Here is an 18,178-nt window from a genome sequence, read left to right as displayed (position 1 = left end):
GATTGTCGCCGTACAGAATAAAATAAGATCTGCTGGTAGTGTGGCGGCACCTGTCGGAGCAGATATCAACCACTCCGCGAGCTTCGTCTTTGTTGGGCCTCCGAGATTACGCGCAACCCGTCGCGAAGCTCAAACCGTCGAGTGCGCTCATGAGAGCGCTGCGATCGCCGGCGATGTCAGGGTGTCTGTGAGTTGAGGGTGCAAGGCAGTGGTGAGGAGGAGGGTATAGATATAAATTCCGTAGCGGCCTTGGTACACAGTGCGTCGCTTAATTTCTGGTGCGAATGATTTGGGGATGCTCCTGCCTAAACGCTGACAAAACTTCAAAAAACCGTTTCAGGGTCCCTTTAAGGTACGCGTTAAAGAGCCCCGATGGTCAAAATTAATCCAAACTGTTTACTTTACGTTTATGTCGTAGTAATTTCACGCGAAGCCACATCTTTATTACTTTACATTATCTTGAACGTTTGCGTTGCGTTGTAATAGATTGACGGAAGGCAGTGGACATTATTCGCGTGAAAAAACGTACTTTGGTCCCGTGAAATAACCGGGCCTTTGTTCCATTACTGTCGTGCAAGTAATCAATCGAAGAAAGTTCCGTGCTGTACAGTTACCTTTGTGTACTGTTACTAGAATAAAAACAAGCCTGGACTTGTTAAACGCTTCTGTAGCGCTAAAGCGCTGTCAGCCACGTAACTTTCCTCAGTAAACCTATCAAATGTTCTAAATTGGAGAAGTGAATAAGAAATGCGGATGAATATTTGAGCGCGCAGTGCACAAAGTGCTATTTGAACTCATCGTGCAGGAATACGGGCTTTCTTTTTGTTGGGGGGTATCGAGATGAACAAGTAAATACTTAATCCAGTCGCGCTACAGCAGTGCGTAGTAGGTGGAACACAAGCTGAACATGTACAAATAAAACAAGAAAACATCATCCATTGCGAAAACGCCGACTGTTGCCGAAGGAGAGAAACCCCGTTCGTTGGCCGAATGCGCTTCTCTCACAAGTAATAGTAACGTTCGGCGAGCTTTGTGCTTTAATTCGGGAATGAAGAGCGCACATATTACCAGAAAGCTGCAGTCAACGCATTTTGTCTGCCGGAAATCGGGTCAAATCGCTCACAACGAAGCGCTGTTGTGTGCGCTTGCGAACGCGCCGACGACCGGTCGCCTATCCACACTGGCGCGGCGACGGTGCTGCCACCTGTAGCCCGATCTCGCGGCAAATAACGACTGCCTGCTTGTTACGGTAGTTGAGATCCGTGTCGTCTGCAGCGAGGTCCGTCAGGTTGTTTCCCCCTTCAGATTTAGCGACAAATGCGTCTGAAAAGCGCCGGCGGGAGGAGCAATCGCGCGCTCGGCGAGGCAGTGGCGCCCTCTCTCGCACGGCGCTGGTGTCAGTAGCATGTTTCCGACGCGTTTTCAGCGATTTTAAGTTAAATATTGTGATTACTTCTTGGTTATTTCTGTTAATTACATTATTTTAGAGCTTATCCGTTTATTTTTACCCAGTTTTGAGCACTGCTAGGCTTGCTTTAGGCCTGTATTGGCCATTTGATCTTGAGCGTGATCACGCCACATGAGATCTACGGATGGACTACAAGCCGAGCCACTAAAGTGCTACGCACTTAGAAGTGTTTTGTTTAAGCAGTTCCGAGTCTTAGGCGATGCATAACTGTGTCGATTCATCGTGGGAGCCGCGGGTCTAATTTACGAATGCAAGGAGTTCCGGGATGACAGGAGGGCATGAGAACTTGCCGATGTTTCGTCAGACATAAGAGATTCTCTGCATCGCAGCAATAGTGAGGTCTAATCACTAGCCGATTGACAACATGCGTCACAAAAGCACACATTGATTTTTCTTTTTTTTTGTCTCCACGCGCCACTTAGCGACAAACACGAAGCATAATTGGACTCTTGACGCTACCACAGATAATAAAAAGGCGTTGTGAAGAAACAAAAAATACAAAAAAATAAAGTGCGACGAAACAAAAGACCTTCCCCTTGAGAGGGCTGCAGATCGGCACGAGACGGCTCAGATAACACGAGCGCAAAGCCCAGGCTATTGTTGGCGAAAAACTGATCTCGTCATGATTGTGACCATGGATACGAGGACCGAGTGTAGTATCTCATTGTTCTGCGAAGCATCGGTATCTGACAACTCTGACCCCACGCGTGCGTCCTAAGCATTTCGTTTTATCACTTCAGGTTCACGAAAGGTGACGGCTTAACGTCCATCCGTATTTGTGCAGCAGTGGCGATCGGGTGAGTGAGCGCGGCGTGTTGATCCCTTGAACTTTTTGTGACCATCCTATTCTATTTCTATTTCACGATGCTCTACAAACAAGAAAATGCGAGCAGCTACACAAGCCGCTACTACTCATTATTAAACAATTTTTTTTGTTAAATAACATCTTTCGCGCATAATTTCTTGAGACTTTGTAACCTTCTATTTTACTTGGGCGTGTGCAGTGGCCAATACGCCAATGCTTCGCTCTATTCTTTAAAGAGAGAGAGACAAAGTGTAGTGCTAACCAGAGAGGTTAGCCTCCGCTCTTAATCAGGTCTCGCTTAATGTGCTAGATATAGCCAGGAAACCGGATATTTTTGGTCTGGTTTCCTTCATATAGCCAGCATTTAACCAGGACCTTATTAAGAGTGTAGCTTTGTTCCTCGCATAATATTCCACGTGGGTTATGCAAGTGTTCCATTTCCCCTTATTTTATGTCGGCAAACCGCAAATTTCTCTTATGGTTAACCAACGTGTCTATCTCTCATTCATTTCTCTCTCTCTCTCTCTTTCTCTACACCAGGTGTAATACAATGTGACGTATGAACGAATGTGTGTGAGAGGCAATTTTATGGAGTTTCAATGAGGCCTGGTGGCGTTCTAAAGACTACTCTGTCATTTCTTTCTCTACTTCTTAAGCGCGACTTACCCCCCCCCCCCCTCCCACCCTTTTTTTTTCAGCCTTTCGTCCTCCCGCACCAAAGGCACAACCATGAGTCTTCTCCTGGAGAAGATAGTCTCTAATGCGTCGGATTGGCGATGGATCACCACGGTGCTGGTCTTCGCGCTGTCCTACTTACTGGGCCGCTTCTACCATCGAGTGTCCAAGTACCCGAGGGGACCCTTTCCACTTCCACTTGTTGGAAACCTCTTAGGTAAGCCAATCCCAATTACTCAAAGGGAATTGTATTCTTGTACTTCAGGGCCATCGAATTTATCCACACTGGGGAGGCAGTTCGTGATCGCAAGACTTCCTTTCGCATGTTATTGGTAGACGTACGTGCCGAAACACACACACACACACAACTCAAGACAGCTTTGCACTAGTGGTGCCAAGCATTTCTCGCTTCCTCTTTCTATCTATTTCTATCTCTTTCTTTATTTTAACACTAAAGTGATTTATGCCGGGGTCCACCAGGGCTCCACTGACGTATTTCCGTCACGGATATGACGTTGTAAAATATGCACTAACAGATGGCAAAGAAGAAGACTAGAAGAAAAAAATTACACCATCTCCCGATAAAGGGGACCACGAGGCGATGCGAAGCCGGAGCACTTGCACGATCTCGTTCCGTTGGCGTTCGTTGGGCATGCTACCGACCCCGCGTCGTGGAACGCGAAGACGAACACTACGCGCGTAGTGTCTTCCCTCTAGCCTGGCCGTTAATTCTCACAGGGCGAGCGGGGAACGCGGTCGACAGGCGCGCGAGAGGGGAGCAGCGTAGGAGAGGAGAGAGAGGGGAAGGGGACGCGCATGCGCTGGCGCTCATCACGGCGCTGCGCAGGAGAGAATTTCGGCATGTCGAGCCCGTATTTCAGAGGAGTCAACCGACACAGGGCGAGCGGGGAACGCGGTCGACAGGCGCGCGAGAGGAAGATGCGTAGGAGAAGAGAGAGAGGGGGAGGGGACGCGCATGCGCTGGCGCTCATCACGGCGCTGCGCAGGAGAGAATTTCGGCATGTCGAGCCCGCATTTCAGAGGAGCCAACCGAAGCAAGCGCTGGACTGAACACGCGCAGCGCTCTACCACTTGAAGTAGAGGAGACTAGAGGAGGAGAGTAGCGCATGCGCCTCGAGAGCAGAAGCGAGAACGCAGGAGAAGCGCAAGCAGGTGCTGGTGGAGAAGTGGAGAGAGTAACGCGCAGCTGTTGGAGAGAGGGAAGGAGGAGAGTTGCGCATGCGTAGTGTGAGTGTGGACTACCAGGCCGACGCCGAGGGACATACCCCCGAGCAAGAGATGCTTCCCATCTAAAAGTTCCGTCGCCGGGAGTTGAACCTACGACCCCTCGCTGCGCAGCGCGCGGGGCGAACCGACTCGGCCACAGACGGCACGTCCTTCAGCATACAAACGGCGAGTTATTTATATACACCATTTACCATTGGCGGTACTCAGAACGGTGGCACTTCCGCGTGTTTTCGTTATCACTAGCGAGATGGCGCGAAAGGCTCAAAGGGCGCGCTTTAAAGGTATTCGCAGCGCGCGTTGCGATGCACGCGCGCTTATGTCGTGATTGGGGGGGGGGGGGGGGGGGGGGTTACGTCTTGTGCTCAAGTTTGAGTTGAAGTTACAGAGAACACGAAGGTCACTTCGCTCACTGCAGCGGCCGCTTTTGCGAAAGGAGCGCGCTGCTCACACACAAATAAGTTACAACTGTGACCGTTAGTTCGCGCTCATCCTCTGTATACTTGTGAGTTTGTTTCGTGCGTCCTCCTTTGTGTTTCAGCAACGCGCTTTAAGTGTCGAGCTGTGACAGCTGTTAGTTCGCGCTCATACTGTGTATGTTCTTTCCATGCGTCCTTTCTGCTCGAGCAGCGCGTTGCGAATTTCGAGCTGCTTGCCGTTCTTCGCGTGACATTAGAATTTCTCGCTATAGCATTCATTCCTTCGCCCTTGTGCCGAAACAATGCACAACAAGCGATCAACTACGTCTGTGAAGGCGCGTTTCACTTTCATGTTATATCGGTTCCTATGACAGAGGGATCAGCCATGTTTTTTTCTCTTTCTCTTTCTTTCTGTCTTTATTTTCTTTCCTCTCTCTCTCTATTTCTCGCTTTCTCTTTCTTTCATGTCTTCTTCTCCCCCTCTTTATTTCTTACCTTTCTCTCTATTTCTCTCTTTATTTCTATGATATGCTTTACTCTCTCCCCTCCTCCTCGCCCTCACATCTCTCCTCCTTACCCTCACTTCCCTTTCCCACCCACTTGCTATACTATACTATACAAGGCTATGTTATGCTCTGCTAGCGTGCCTGGATAGCTGAGGGGTTACCATGCTCTCCTTCGAATCGTGGGTACGCGGGTTCGAATCCTCTTTCGCCTAGAAATTTTTCGCCAAGAATTTTTCTTTCTCTTTCTTTCTCTCTCTTTCTTTCTTTCGCTCTCTCTGCACTCGTTCTCTCACCCATCAGAGCTGCTACGTAATGTAGTGGCCGTGGCCGGATAAATCGGCGCATGTGTGCTATGAGCGAAGCAGAAGATGACGAAGAGGACGAAGAGAGGGCGCACCGGTTCATGATGACGATAGTTTTTGTCCACAGATTACCGACTGACACTCGGCTTAAACAGCTCCGCTGCTAAAAACAAGGAGCTTCGTCCCTTGGTGAACGAAAAAGGTTACGTGTTCTCAATCCATTTACAAATATCAGAAACACGCCATATCAGCGCAATTTATTTTGTAACGCGGCTGAATAGTAAGGGTGTCACTTAAAATATTATACGATTACGTAGAACATCTTTGAGCCTTGATATCGAGGTGCGCACATTACAGGGAGAGAACACATCGGAGAAATGTATACCGTATTGTTGGCGTCTATAATTCGTCGTCCTTCCGGCTCGCAGCGCTTCGCAATGTTAAGGACCTGCACTCCAAGGCGACCGAACTGACCAAGACGTACGGTGACGTGTTCACCCTGTGGATGGCCCACAAGCCCATGGTGATCCTGAATGGCCATGCCGCCATTCGCGAAGCGTTCCTCGAGCGTAGACACGAGTTTTCCGGACGCTTCCAGACCAAAATGGGTAAGCTCGTGTATTTTAAAGCCCTGTTTACTTGTAGGGAATTCAGCGTGCTGCCAAGCGACAATTTTTGCATGAATATAGGCAACAGCACCCGCAGTGATAGATTGATGTACGAGGAGTCCATGACCGTTAATCTTGTGATGACATCCTATACCACATGCGCTTTTGCGTAGAGCTCTCATTTATACAGACAGTGCTATTATGCGACTCGCCTCCCATGTTAACCAGAACTTTCCCGCTTTTCTATCCTACATGTGGAGAGAGGAAAGGGGGATAAAGAAAGAGAGTGTGTGTGTGTGTGAGTGAAAGAGGTGGCACGAGTCTATACAATTCACAAGCATGGCGCAGCGTTATGTACAGTCGGCGCTTAAGTCTGGCGTCTGGAAGTACAGCAGAAAAGCTCGTATGGTATTCTGGACTTACGAAATAGGATACCAGGCTCCCAAGATCTCTTATGCTGTAAAAGGCAGACCGTTAAGTGGACACAAGTCTGGTGCCGTTCATGAAAGCAGTAACAACGGCACAGAAGGTGATCACTAGTCTCTTTTCATTTGCACTTTGCGCAGACGAGTGAATTAGCCATTCCAAAGCAATAATTGTATGCGTTAGTGAAGGCTACCCCAACCCGCAGCCGACAAAGCGGTGGTTTATCACGTCGTGAAATATCACTCAATCAATCAATCAATCAATCAATCAAAGAACTTTATTTTCACCAAAAACAAAAACATTTACGGTGAAAAAAGGTGGCGAAAAGGTGGTGAAAAAAAGGTGTTTATGACTGCAGCTGTCATGATAGATAGAGGCAAACGATGTAAAAGCCCGCTTTATTATGCACTAAAGTCGGCGACAACTTAGGAAGTCCGGAGAGGCTCCGCCCAGACGACCGAAGTGCGGCAGCCGATCGCCGCCGCGACTAAAGAAGTAGTCCCGCTCATGCACTTCGCAATGTACTTGGAAGCAGGGTCACCGGCCGTCCGGCACATGACGTCAGTGCGGAGTGCGCGCCCATTGGTGCAGGCTCATGTACATCCGCCTTCAAAGAGAAAATGCCGCGGACTTCTAAAGATGTATCCGACTACAGGTTCATATTTCGGCGCATCAATGCCCAGTCTCTCTTTTGTTTCTGTGAGCGTAATGACTAAATTTTGGGATTCAACGTCCAGAAACTGACCAGTAGACGCGTGCCTTAATCAATGTATCTGAGTGCTATTGTATTTCACCCACCTAATGAGGCTGCCGCTACAGGGCATTTCAGCGGTAGAGCGCCAACCGCTTGAAAGTAATGCTCGTGTATAGCGAATGTCTCGAAATATCATTTCAATCAATATTAGGTAGACATTATGGCCGTAAGAAGTTTGCAGGTATTACGTGGCAGCAGAAAGCACAGGACCGGGTTGATTGGCGGAACATGGGAGAGGCCTTTGCCCTGCAGTGGGCGTAGACAGGCTGATGATGATGATGATGATGATGGCCGAATCTAAATTTCCTGAACCTTGACGTGGTCCATGCCTATACTTTCTAACAAGAACTTTCCTTTTTTCTCATTTCCGTGCCACAGGTGAATTGCAAACTCAGGGAAACCATGACATTCTATTCGAAGACTACAACCCACGATGGAAGGCCCTCAGAAAGGTCGCTCTTGTGGCTGTCAGGTAGGTGCATCCCGAGGCGGAGAATCTTCGTCACTTCGTTGAGCCCAGGATAAGCGCTTGAGCAAGATCTCTACGATAGGCACATAAATCCTTGTTTCTGGAAAATATTTCCAGTATCTTCTGCCCAGTTTAACTCCGCCTTTTTTTAACACGAAAGTGTTTTTTGCCGGGGTCCACCACGGCTCCACTGACGCATTTCCGTCACGGATATGGCGTTGTAAAATATAAAGACTAACATATGGCAAAGAAAAAAAAAACTATACCAAAAAGTTCTATCACCGGGAGTCGAACTTACGACCTCTCGATCGCCAGCGCGAAACGACTCTGCCACAGACGGCATGTACTGTGCTATGCTAACGGCGAGCTATTTATGTACACCATTTGCCGGTAGTGGTACTCGGAGATCGGCGGAACTGCGTGTTCTCGTTATCACTAGCGAGATGGCGCGAAGGGCTCGAAGAGCGCGCTTTAAAAGTCGTCCCCCACGCGGATTAGCGCGCGCCTCAACAGGGCGTGGTCGCTCGTGCGGGCGCTTATCTCGTGATCTCAGTGGTTTGTAGTACGTCTTGCGCTCTGCCTGCAAGTTTCCGTTGAGAGCACGAGTGTCACCTCGCTCACTGCAGCGGCCGCTTTTGCGAAAGGAGCGCCCTGCTCACACAGAAATAAGTTACAACTGTGACAGTTCGCGCTCATCCTGTGTATGTTCGTTCCGCGCGTCCTTTCTGCTTGAGCAACGCATTGCAAGTTTCGAGCGGCTTGCCGTTCTTCGCGTAACATTACAATTTGGTGCTGTAGCATTCATTCCTTCGCGCTTGGGGCGAAAGAATGCACAACAAACGTTCAACTACATCTGCGAAAACACGTTTCACTTTCGTGTTATACCGATTCCTATGACAGAGGGATCAGCCATGTTTTTATCTCTTTTATAACAAAACGTGTTCTGCTTGAACTAGACTATAGCACCTAAATCAATATTGTGAATGCATTGTAAGCTTGCTGGCTTATAATCACTCGTTTTGATAGTCAAGTATAGCTTTGTTAAAGTTGGAGCAGATAAACTGATATGGGAACTTACCGCCTGCTTACTTCTAGATGTTCGCCTTTAATGAACATTGACTCATTTCCTTGATGGCGCAGCATACATACATACATACATACATACATACATACATACATACATACATACATACATACATACATACATACATACATACATACATACATACATAATAATATCTGGGGTTTAACGTCCCAAAACCACGATATGATTATGAGAGACGCCGTAGTGGAGGGCTCCGGAAATTTCGACCACCTGGGGTTCTTTAACGTGCACCTAAATCTAAGTACACGGGCCTCAGACATTTTCGCCTCCATCGAAAATGCAGTCGCCGCGGCCGGGATTCGATCCCGCGACCTTCGGGTCAGCAGTCGAGCGCCATAACCACTAGACCACGGTGGCGGGGCACATACATACATACATACATACATACATACATACATACATACATACATACATACATACATACATACATACATACATACATACATACGTACGTACGTACGTACATACATACATACATACATACATACATACATACATACATACATACATACATACATACATACATACATACATACATACATACATACATACATACATACATACATACATACATACATACATACATGCGTGCTGCAGCTTTGCCGTCTTAAGCGCACGCACAAATTTGCTCGTATTCCGCGTCTCCGACTGTCGCAGGAAATACGCCGTGAGCGATTCCCTGGAGAAACTATGCGCAGACGTAGTTGATGCCTACGTGGACTCATTGCCAAACGGACCTCAGATCATCGACTCAAGAAAGCCTTTCTTCTACTTGCTCTACAATGTGATAGGAGTATCCGTCTACGGCACAGAGTGAGTACAGTACTGTCCTTATTTGTTGTTGTTGTTGTTGTTGTTACTTTCCGTGAACTGCACGTGCTGGGGTCCCAAACTCAGTAGATAAGCTAATTAGCGAGTTATGTTTCTGCAACAAGCAAGCCTGTCGGAACACATCACCGTTATTACGGCCCGCCAGTTCAAATGACGCATCGGGCGAAGGTGTAATATCATTTTCTATCACGCGTTTTCTATGAACGTCCTTATTGTCAGAAACGAATGGGAAGCAAATAAATACGAGTTAATGCCTAAATAGGTACAAACGTAAGAATCTTCTAGCAAGAATATCTAAGGGCAATAGTGTAACGACACGTTTTGTAAATGAAGGGTGCATGACACAGCCTGACAGGCCGTTCAATCAACTGATGAGGATGAGGAGGAGTGCGAGGAGGATTATGCTTATGGTGGTAATGATGATTTGGTGGTGTTTAATGGCACAAGGGCCCAGTTGTAGTAAAAAAAAAAGAAAGCGACAAGACGTGGCGCAATGCGAATGCAATGGTGGGATCATTGAGAATGAGTAGGTGTGAGGTGGCTGTATAGGAGCATAAAATTGCCCCGCCACGGTGGTCTAGTGGTTATGGCGCTCGACTGCTGACACGAAGGTCGCGGGATCGAATCCCGGCCGCGGCGGCTGCATTTTCGATGGAGGCGAAAATGTTTGAGGCCCGTGTACTTAGATTTGGGTGCACGTTAAAGAACCCCAGGTGGTCGAAATTTCCGGAGCCCTCCACTACGGCGTCTCTCATAATCATATCTTGGTTTTGGGACGTTAAACCCCAGATATTATTATTATATTATTAGGAGCATAAAATTCTGCGCACTAAACATGCGTAAAATAAATAAATAATAAAATATCGACAATGACATTCTAGGCCTGCAATGAATACAAATATGTACTGTGGCTGAACCGTTGGCTATAATGGTGTTGGTGATAAAAGTCACTACTGCCTCAGAAAGACCCATACAAGCAAGGGCCTGGAAGCGGGTGCATTAAATATATTATGTCATCTTGTAGAAGACGCTTGACGACTCTCTAGTGCGAAAAGCTTCCAATGTTCTGACATCTTCTAAAAACGTTAGACCTAATTTATGATCGGTCGTTACCTAATGGCATCACTTGGTGAAGAGGAATATGCTCTAGACAAGCTTTACGCAAATGCTTTTCTTCTTTCGTGTTTCATTCTTCAACACTGTATTCAGATACTGAAACGAGTTCTTTGCTCAGTTTGAAAGAAGGGGACAAGGATATCCGGCGTCTGGAAGCAATCGACAGCCAATTCGTCGAGGTCGCACCCAACGGACTGCCGAGCGACATCGCGCCCTGGTTGGCGTTCCTGTACCGCGGACGTGAGAAAAAGATCGAAAACTTGTTTGAAGAGTTCAGGGAGATCGTCAACAAGCTTTTCACCAAAGCTGAAGCCACCTACGTCCCAGGTACATGTTGGAACCACACTGTTGCACAACTGTTGGAACCAGACTCTAACATATTTCTCGCTTGAGACTCTCTCGGAAGGCGTTGTGAACACTGCCATGCATGTGCGCGTTTCGCTTGTTCTGATTAGCCTTTTTGCTCTCTTTGTTCTTTCTTGTGCCCCTTACACAGATAGTCACTGTCAAAGCAGTGATCTTGACCTTAGCATTTTTTGTCTGCGATACAGGCAAGACCGAGAACTTCACGCACGCCATGATTGCTGCTAGGGAGGAAGCTATTCGGGAGGAGAAAGGAGACGCTGAATACCTAACCAAAGGAAATATGGTGCAGGTTGTTCTGAACATCTTTGGAGGTACGTGTTCTACACTTCTATAAAGAGGTCTCGGGTTTTTCTTTATTTCTTTGTCTTTCTTTCTTTTTTTTTCTTTTTGTAACGTGCAGTGTTCGGTTAGCAAGATTAAGTTCACACTGGTTCAGAAGCCTTCTTCACGGAAGCCGCTTATAGATGTCTTATGTCCCATCGAAATGTTTAATCATGCAATATTTTACTGTGCTTTCAGTGTGTATCATCTTACCAGAAGCCACTTTTTGTCATGTGTCTAATCATGCAAAAAAAAAAAAGTAAACAAACGATGGAAGAAGACGCTAATGTGCGCACTGGAATCTCGGAGGCAACAATTATCATCCGATATCACGCAAGGAACCACACTGCCGTAGCAAAAACAAATAATAATAATAATAATAATAATAATAATAATAATAATAATAATAATAATAATAATAATAATAATAATAATAATAATGTTTATTTGTCATCAGTACAAAAAATATGATGGAGGGGGGCTGGAATAAAAGCGACAATCCGCTTGACGAAGTTCCCACTCCCGTACAGGTAACAGCAGCGAGGCACATAAAAATACAGTTCTATGTATGTATGCAATAATATTGGTCTGCATTCAAGCAAGCGTGAGAAAGAAAAAAACACTCACAGAGCACTACCATTCGCTCCTCGAAAAGGAAAAATTTATGTGTGTGTGTATATATATATATATATTATTGTTATGTCCTGAAGAAGACGGAGCTCCCGTCGAAACGTAGACAAAATAAACAGTTGTTTTTATGAAGGCGCATATACTTTTATACTTATATATATATATATATATATATATATATATATATATATATATATATTATATATATATGAAAGAAAACTTGTCACAGTGAAAAGCATAACAACATTTATTCTGAGCTTTCGGCATAAATGTTGTTATGTTTTTCACTGTGACAAGTTTTCTTTCATATAATTAAACCAATAGCCAGGAACATTCTTTCGAAACCCTATATATATATATATATATATATATATATATATATATATATATAATATGCCGACACACATAACCATGCAGTTACATACAAAATGCCTATTATACATAATCGCGTACATATCAATTCAGTCACACTAATAAAGGGAAAAATAGAATGAAATGTCAACTGCTGTAGGATGATGTAAGTGAGTAAGCGTCGTTATTGATTATCCTGCAACAGAAAATTCCGTATTTCTGCATTATGAATTTCCGGAAAATTAATATGCCTGCCGATTAGCTGATTTAATATGAATGGTAACCGGTAGTGGAGCATATGCCGGCCATAGTTGGTGCGGGTAGCCGGTGAAATCCAGTGTTTTGTGACGGTGTGGGTAATGAGACTCAAACAACTTTAACGAGGCAAGACTGCATAAGCTGTCCTGGCGTTCTTTTAACTCCGCTTTATACCTGCGTTGTAGTCTGTAGTGGTATAAGTTAAATATGTTAAGAATGTCAAATTGAACAAAAGATATCTAGTTGTATGTCCGTAAGGCAATCCATAAACTACCCTTAGTAGCCGGTTTTTGTACGATTGATATTTTTTGTAGATTTGATTTAGTGGTCATGGCCCATACAAGTGTGCAGTAATTTCGATAGGAACAAAAAAGAAGAGTTATACAGGAGTACTTTTACTTTTGGGGCAATAAGCTTCTGTGGCGCATAAGGATATTCATAATTGGTGAGGCTGCGGGGGAAATTCATAATTTTGTGAGGATTTTGCCGGAAGCATTTGTTGCGACCTAAAGACAGCACCCGATCTATCTAGCTATCTATCTATCTATCTATCTATCTATCTATCTATCTATCTATCTATCTATTATCTATCTATCTATCTATCTATCTACTATCTATCTATTCTTATCTATCTATCCTAATCTATCTATAGCTATCTATCTACATCTGTAAACAGGTCATGGACGTGAATAAACACGACATGTCCGTCCGCTTTTCTTTTCTGCGCTCAGTGAAATGTTGCGCATACCAGCATACCACGGCTCGTGGTATGCGGGTATGCGCCATAGATGACTCACAGTCGGTATCAACCCGAGGACAGCAGTAACAGACATTGAAAACTCTATATACACATTCCACAGATTGAACAAAAGAAAATACATACGGTTTATTATAGTCGGCGATTTTATTGTAGCACACAAACCCTTACATATGTACTCCTATGACTCAACGAGCTATAATCTAACCTTGCTCGTCCCCGCATGAATACGCTAATGAACGCTACTTACACTTGGTTTCGATAAAAAGTGTCTTCTGTGCTGAAACGTGAGTGCCTCTGTTACGACAGCCAGTGATGTGCCGTTTAGACGCCAGTGTATTAAACGTGCCTGGTAAGCTCCACTGCCCACAACATGCACACCACTACTCAAGTTCCACAAAACGTCGATACACCTCGTAAGACTTGGCTCAAAGTGCTGCACAAGCAGCTAATCACTGACTGCTTCGCACGAAATCGATTCCCTCAATAGGTGGGATCTGCCGGAATTTTTTTTTGTGTTCACTTATTGATTGCTTCTTTGCAGCTGCGACTGACACTTCGGCTGGAGAACTTCAGTGGCTGTTTCTAATGCTAGCGAAGGAACCGAGCATACAAGAAAAAATCCAAAAGGAAATCGAGGACACCATCGGTAATCACAGTTTTGTCATAAATTCGCATGATCTCCAGCTTAAGACTTCATCGGCGAGTACAGCGGTGGCACATGTCAATCTACAGACATGTCATGTGAAGTTACGATATTGTCAATGACGCAATGACTGCGTGATAAATTGTGCTACCAAATTAAGACACTTTATAAAAATTCATATCTGCCTTTTCGTTTGATAGTGTCGTCATTATTTGTACTGTATTGAAGCCTGCGGCTGAGTTTCTACAAACTCGAAAATTCAGTTCAGCAATTAATTCACTCTTTTTTTTTTCAGGGAGCACGCCACCAGTTTACAAGGATAGAGCCAGACTTCCATATACTGTCGCATGCTTGCTGGAAGCACTTCGCTTCAGGCCCATAGCTCCACTCGGTCTACCTCACAAGACGTCCACTGAGACCAAAGTTGGTGAGCATGTGTACTGAGCAATATGTCAAGCATAGGTCTAAGCGACATGCCCGCAGTATTGTTGCGGTACGTCAACACACTTTGCTGTTCTTTTTTACAACGAAGCTGTTTATGACCCAAATCCTTGATTTCTTCGTGTCGCTGTCCGTATGCAAAAACCCCTAGTGCCCTCTGGAGAGTAGTGGAAGAACTAACTTAAATGCAACTTCGGCTCCTCCTGAAAGAACGCCGCTTGCGCTGAGAGTCCGTGCTTTGACCTGACTGTCGCCATTGCGTGTTGTCGCTGAGTGCCTTCAAATAAACACCTTAACAGCATTGATTCTTCTACCGCTCCCTATAGAGGGCACCAGGGCAGGCCCGTAGCCAGGGGGGGGGGGGGGGGATAGCCTCCACCTCCCGAAATTTTGATGATGGGGTAGTTTTACCGAAAACAAATAACGAAAATACTTGTTGCTTCTCAAATAGTCAAGCTTTTCAGCAGGTTCCCCCCCCCCCCCTCCCCCAAAAAAATTCTTGCCTACGGGCCTCCACGAGCGGTTTCATCATTATAATGCTTCAAATGTGTATTTGACGCATTAAACTGATAAAACCACTGCCGAAATGGACATGAGATTTTTTTGACGCAAGGGCCAGTGATGGCCAATAAGCGCTGATATATCGTAAAAGGTGTTAAGTTATCTGTTCAATGAAAAATGTAGATGTCATATGTATGTGCACAGGCGTAAAAATGATCGTCTGAAAGCGCGTAAAATTTGTTATGAGGCGCCAGACAACTATTAAGTAATTACAATGACGAGAGAGAGAGATGTGCTATGTCAATAGCATAATATAACATTTATTATTACATAACGAGCTGTTATGGTGCGAGTAGCGCTGCCAACCAAGTATAGATTCCCTGAAGGTAAGGGCATGAAGGCGAGGTTTCTACAAAAATGTTACTACCGTAGCAGCAGCCTCTGGTAAGAGGTCGTGCTACAGATCACTCGTGTGTCTATGCTGCAGAATCACTGAACTTAAACGGTTATAAGGTATGTTACAAATGTTCTCTCTACAGTACACGACGTGCCGGTAAAGTCAGAGCACATGCAGAGAAATGCTTGCAGGCTTGATACGAGAAGCCAGTACATATTATGGTGCAACGCCTTTCTGCGATATGCTTTCAGTGGAGATTATCCAAAGACGCAGCTAGTAGGATTCACGTCGAATGTATAGCAAGCACAAGCATTAATCAGGACAACCGTCCACATTTCGCAGGAGACTTGGTCATACCCAAGGACACCGGGATCCTGTATAACGTCTACGGCGTAAACCACGACCCCAGGGTGTGGGAGAAGCCGGAAGAATTCAGGCCCGAGCGCTTCTTGGACTCGGCCACCGGAAAATTGCGCCAGGACGCCAGCCCTCTGATAACCTTCGGCATGGGACCCCGGACATGTCCCGGAGAAAAGCTGGCACACGTGGACATGTTCTACATCCTCGTGCGACTCATGCAGAGACTAAGTTGCAGCGCACCAGGCAAGACGTCGGATGTGAACCTCAACGGCAATGACTCCAGCATCTTCCTGCTGCCCGAAAAGCAGAACATCGTGCTCACGAGAAGGAACTAGACTTTGGTTCGGCCAATGACCTTGATTGTTATTGCATAACAGCATAAAGTATATCGAAATAGTGTTTATCGTGAAACTAGTTGCGAGTGTGATGTGTCTCATTTAGTGCTTGCGATGCTCCGTATACAATGTTCATTCACTTGATGCGCCTCTTATAAGATATATGATCCCTTCAGTGTGTTATTAATGTCTAAAACAATTCACAAAAATCACGGACTCCTTTCAGCGGGTAAGTCTGACTTCGAAGAAAAGCTTTGCCAAGCTATATTCGCTGTTAAATCGATCCTGTTGTCAGTAAAATAAAAAACAACGTTTGCCAATGCTTTACTAAAGACGGTTGTGTACTTCGGTGCCTTCTGAGCCGTAAGGCCAAACAAGCTTGACAACTTCTTAAATTAATATCGGCATTTGAAATTCCAGAGTTGCACGAATAGTATCCATGTAAATTGAATCACCCTTCGCCTACACTCTTCAACAACATCGGAGCTTCCAGCCATATTAATAGCCATGGGCTCCACGAAACTGTCAAGGATGACAATTGAAATCAAGTTTTATTAATAATAATTGCTGGCGTTGGAATTGCTGAAACCACGATATGACTGCGAGGGACGCCGTAGTGGAGGGCTCCGGATAATCTCGACCACCTGGGGTTCCTTAATGTGCACTGACATCACACAGTGCACGGGCCTCTGCCATTTCGCCTCCATCTAAATACGACCGCCTACGCCAGGATCGAACACGCGTCTTTGGGGTTCGCAACGGAGCATCGTAACCACTGCGCCACCGCGGCGGCGCTAATTTTATTTTCCAGCTAAAGAGAACTGAACCGTCATTTTGGGCTAAAAGCTATAACAGAGGCTTCACTGCGATCTGAAAGATCTCACATGGCAGCAGATGCGTAATGCATAGCATATAAATGTTTGAAGTCGGCATAGGCTCCATGAAAACGTTGGTTTTCCCAGCATCAACCACATACATACAAAAAGTACCAGTGCGCTGTACAAACTTGGAGGACGCTTGAGCTTCGCCTTCAAGAGTAGAGCGCGATAGCTTAATCGGGCCCCGTGCACATCGCCTTCTCAATTCCTACCTGACTTCGGTTCTCGGTGCATGCTTCATCCGTGCTCTAAGGAAACCAACGACTGTGCGCGTAACATTGGCCGTTTCAAAGTATCCTGGAATGCTTATTGCAAGTACAGTTGTTAAGTGCCCACTACGCCATAATTATTCCTTTTGCGAATGGGCGAAGGACCCACTACGCGTCCGTAAGGCAACACGCGATTCTACGCAGCTGTTCACTTTGTTGATGCTTTTGCTGATGATTTAATGTGTCTGAGATATTTGTAATGGGTGGGCCTTTAGATTCACATGTTTTGAAGCCTGGCGCGATCCTGCTCTTCTGCCACGCAATATTACATGCGTTAAGGAGACTCCTTCCGTTACATGACATTCATACAGTGTTTCTTTTTTGTTTCAAGGCAGTTTCAAGAAACAATGTGACTCCATCGGCTCATAACTTGGAGCTACACTGTTTCTTCAAACTGCCTTGAAAAAAAAAAAAAGAAACGTGACAACGTTTTTAGACCCGTTTGTGCAGGGTGGTCTTGTATTGCTGCACCTCTTTATTAGACGATTTGTGTCTTGTTTTTTCAGTTTTCGGGACTGTGATCATCCGCTGCATCGAACATTTTTACAAGTGAATCTCGTCGATGTTTTACCAAGTTTAGTGGTATCTGCAAATTGTGCCTCGCCTTCCTATTTGCAAGGATTCATGCGTGAAGTGTACGAATCAGTGCGGTTTTTGACAGTAAGATTCTCTAACGACTATTTATTCTCTACACTCTAAGAAAAAAAAGAGTCAAAAGAGGGTCATGGCCGCGTGACTATCTTCGGGTGTCCATTTGACCCCTTTTGGAAGGTACAGGCAGAGAAAGAGAGTTCGCAATTCGACTGTAGTCACGAGACTCTCCTGAAGTGCGTTTCGATTGGCGGCGCCGCCGTATAGACGTCAGACTCTGGAGTTTCCAAGACGTGTGGCGCCACCTGTCGGAGAAGTATTGAGTAGTGTATAGACCGACTCCCTCAC

General features: G+C 45.6%; 1 protein-coding gene across 1 annotated transcript; it reads left to right on the top strand.

Annotated features, from left to right (window-relative positions):
* Positions 1-2,971: 2,971 nt before the first annotated feature.
* Positions 2,972-16,123, top strand: LOC119387295 (steroid 17-alpha-hydroxylase/17,20 lyase). Its single transcript, XM_037654635.2, has 9 exons — positions 2,972-3,165; positions 5,849-6,028; positions 7,587-7,680; positions 9,440-9,595; positions 10,848-11,056; positions 11,281-11,406; positions 13,957-14,061; positions 14,354-14,485; positions 15,740-16,123. The coding sequence occupies exons 1-9, from the start codon at positions 3,003-3,005 to the stop codon at positions 16,090-16,092; spliced, it is 1,518 nt and encodes a 505-aa protein (XP_037510563.1). The 5' UTR covers positions 2,972-3,002; the 3' UTR covers positions 16,093-16,123.
* Positions 16,124-18,178: the final 2,055 nt, after the last annotated feature.

Source organism: Rhipicephalus sanguineus, chromosome 3 (assembly GCF_013339695.2).
Source record: "Rhipicephalus sanguineus isolate Rsan-2018 chromosome 3, BIME_Rsan_1.4, whole genome shotgun sequence".
In the NCBI taxonomy this organism is placed as follows: Eukaryota; Metazoa; Arthropoda; class Arachnida; order Ixodida; family Ixodidae; genus Rhipicephalus; species Rhipicephalus sanguineus.
The sequence above is the reverse complement of the archived record's forward strand: the minus strand, read 5'-3'. Positions and strand labels throughout refer to the sequence as shown.

Bases quoted from the DNA above. Each gene is read 5' to 3' on its own strand.
- LOC119387295 (XM_037654635.2), top strand. From the start codon at position 3,003: ATGAGTCTTCTCCTGGAGAAGATAGTCTCTAATGCGTCGGATTGGCGA. The intron at 3,166-5,848 runs GTAAGCCAATCC...TCCGGCTCGCAG, and splicing joins ACTTGTTGGAAACCTCTTAG to CGCTTCGCAATGTTAAGGAC. The intron at 6,029-7,586 runs GTAAGCTCGTGT...TCCGTGCCACAG, and splicing joins ACGCTTCCAGACCAAAATGG to GTGAATTGCAAACTCAGGGA.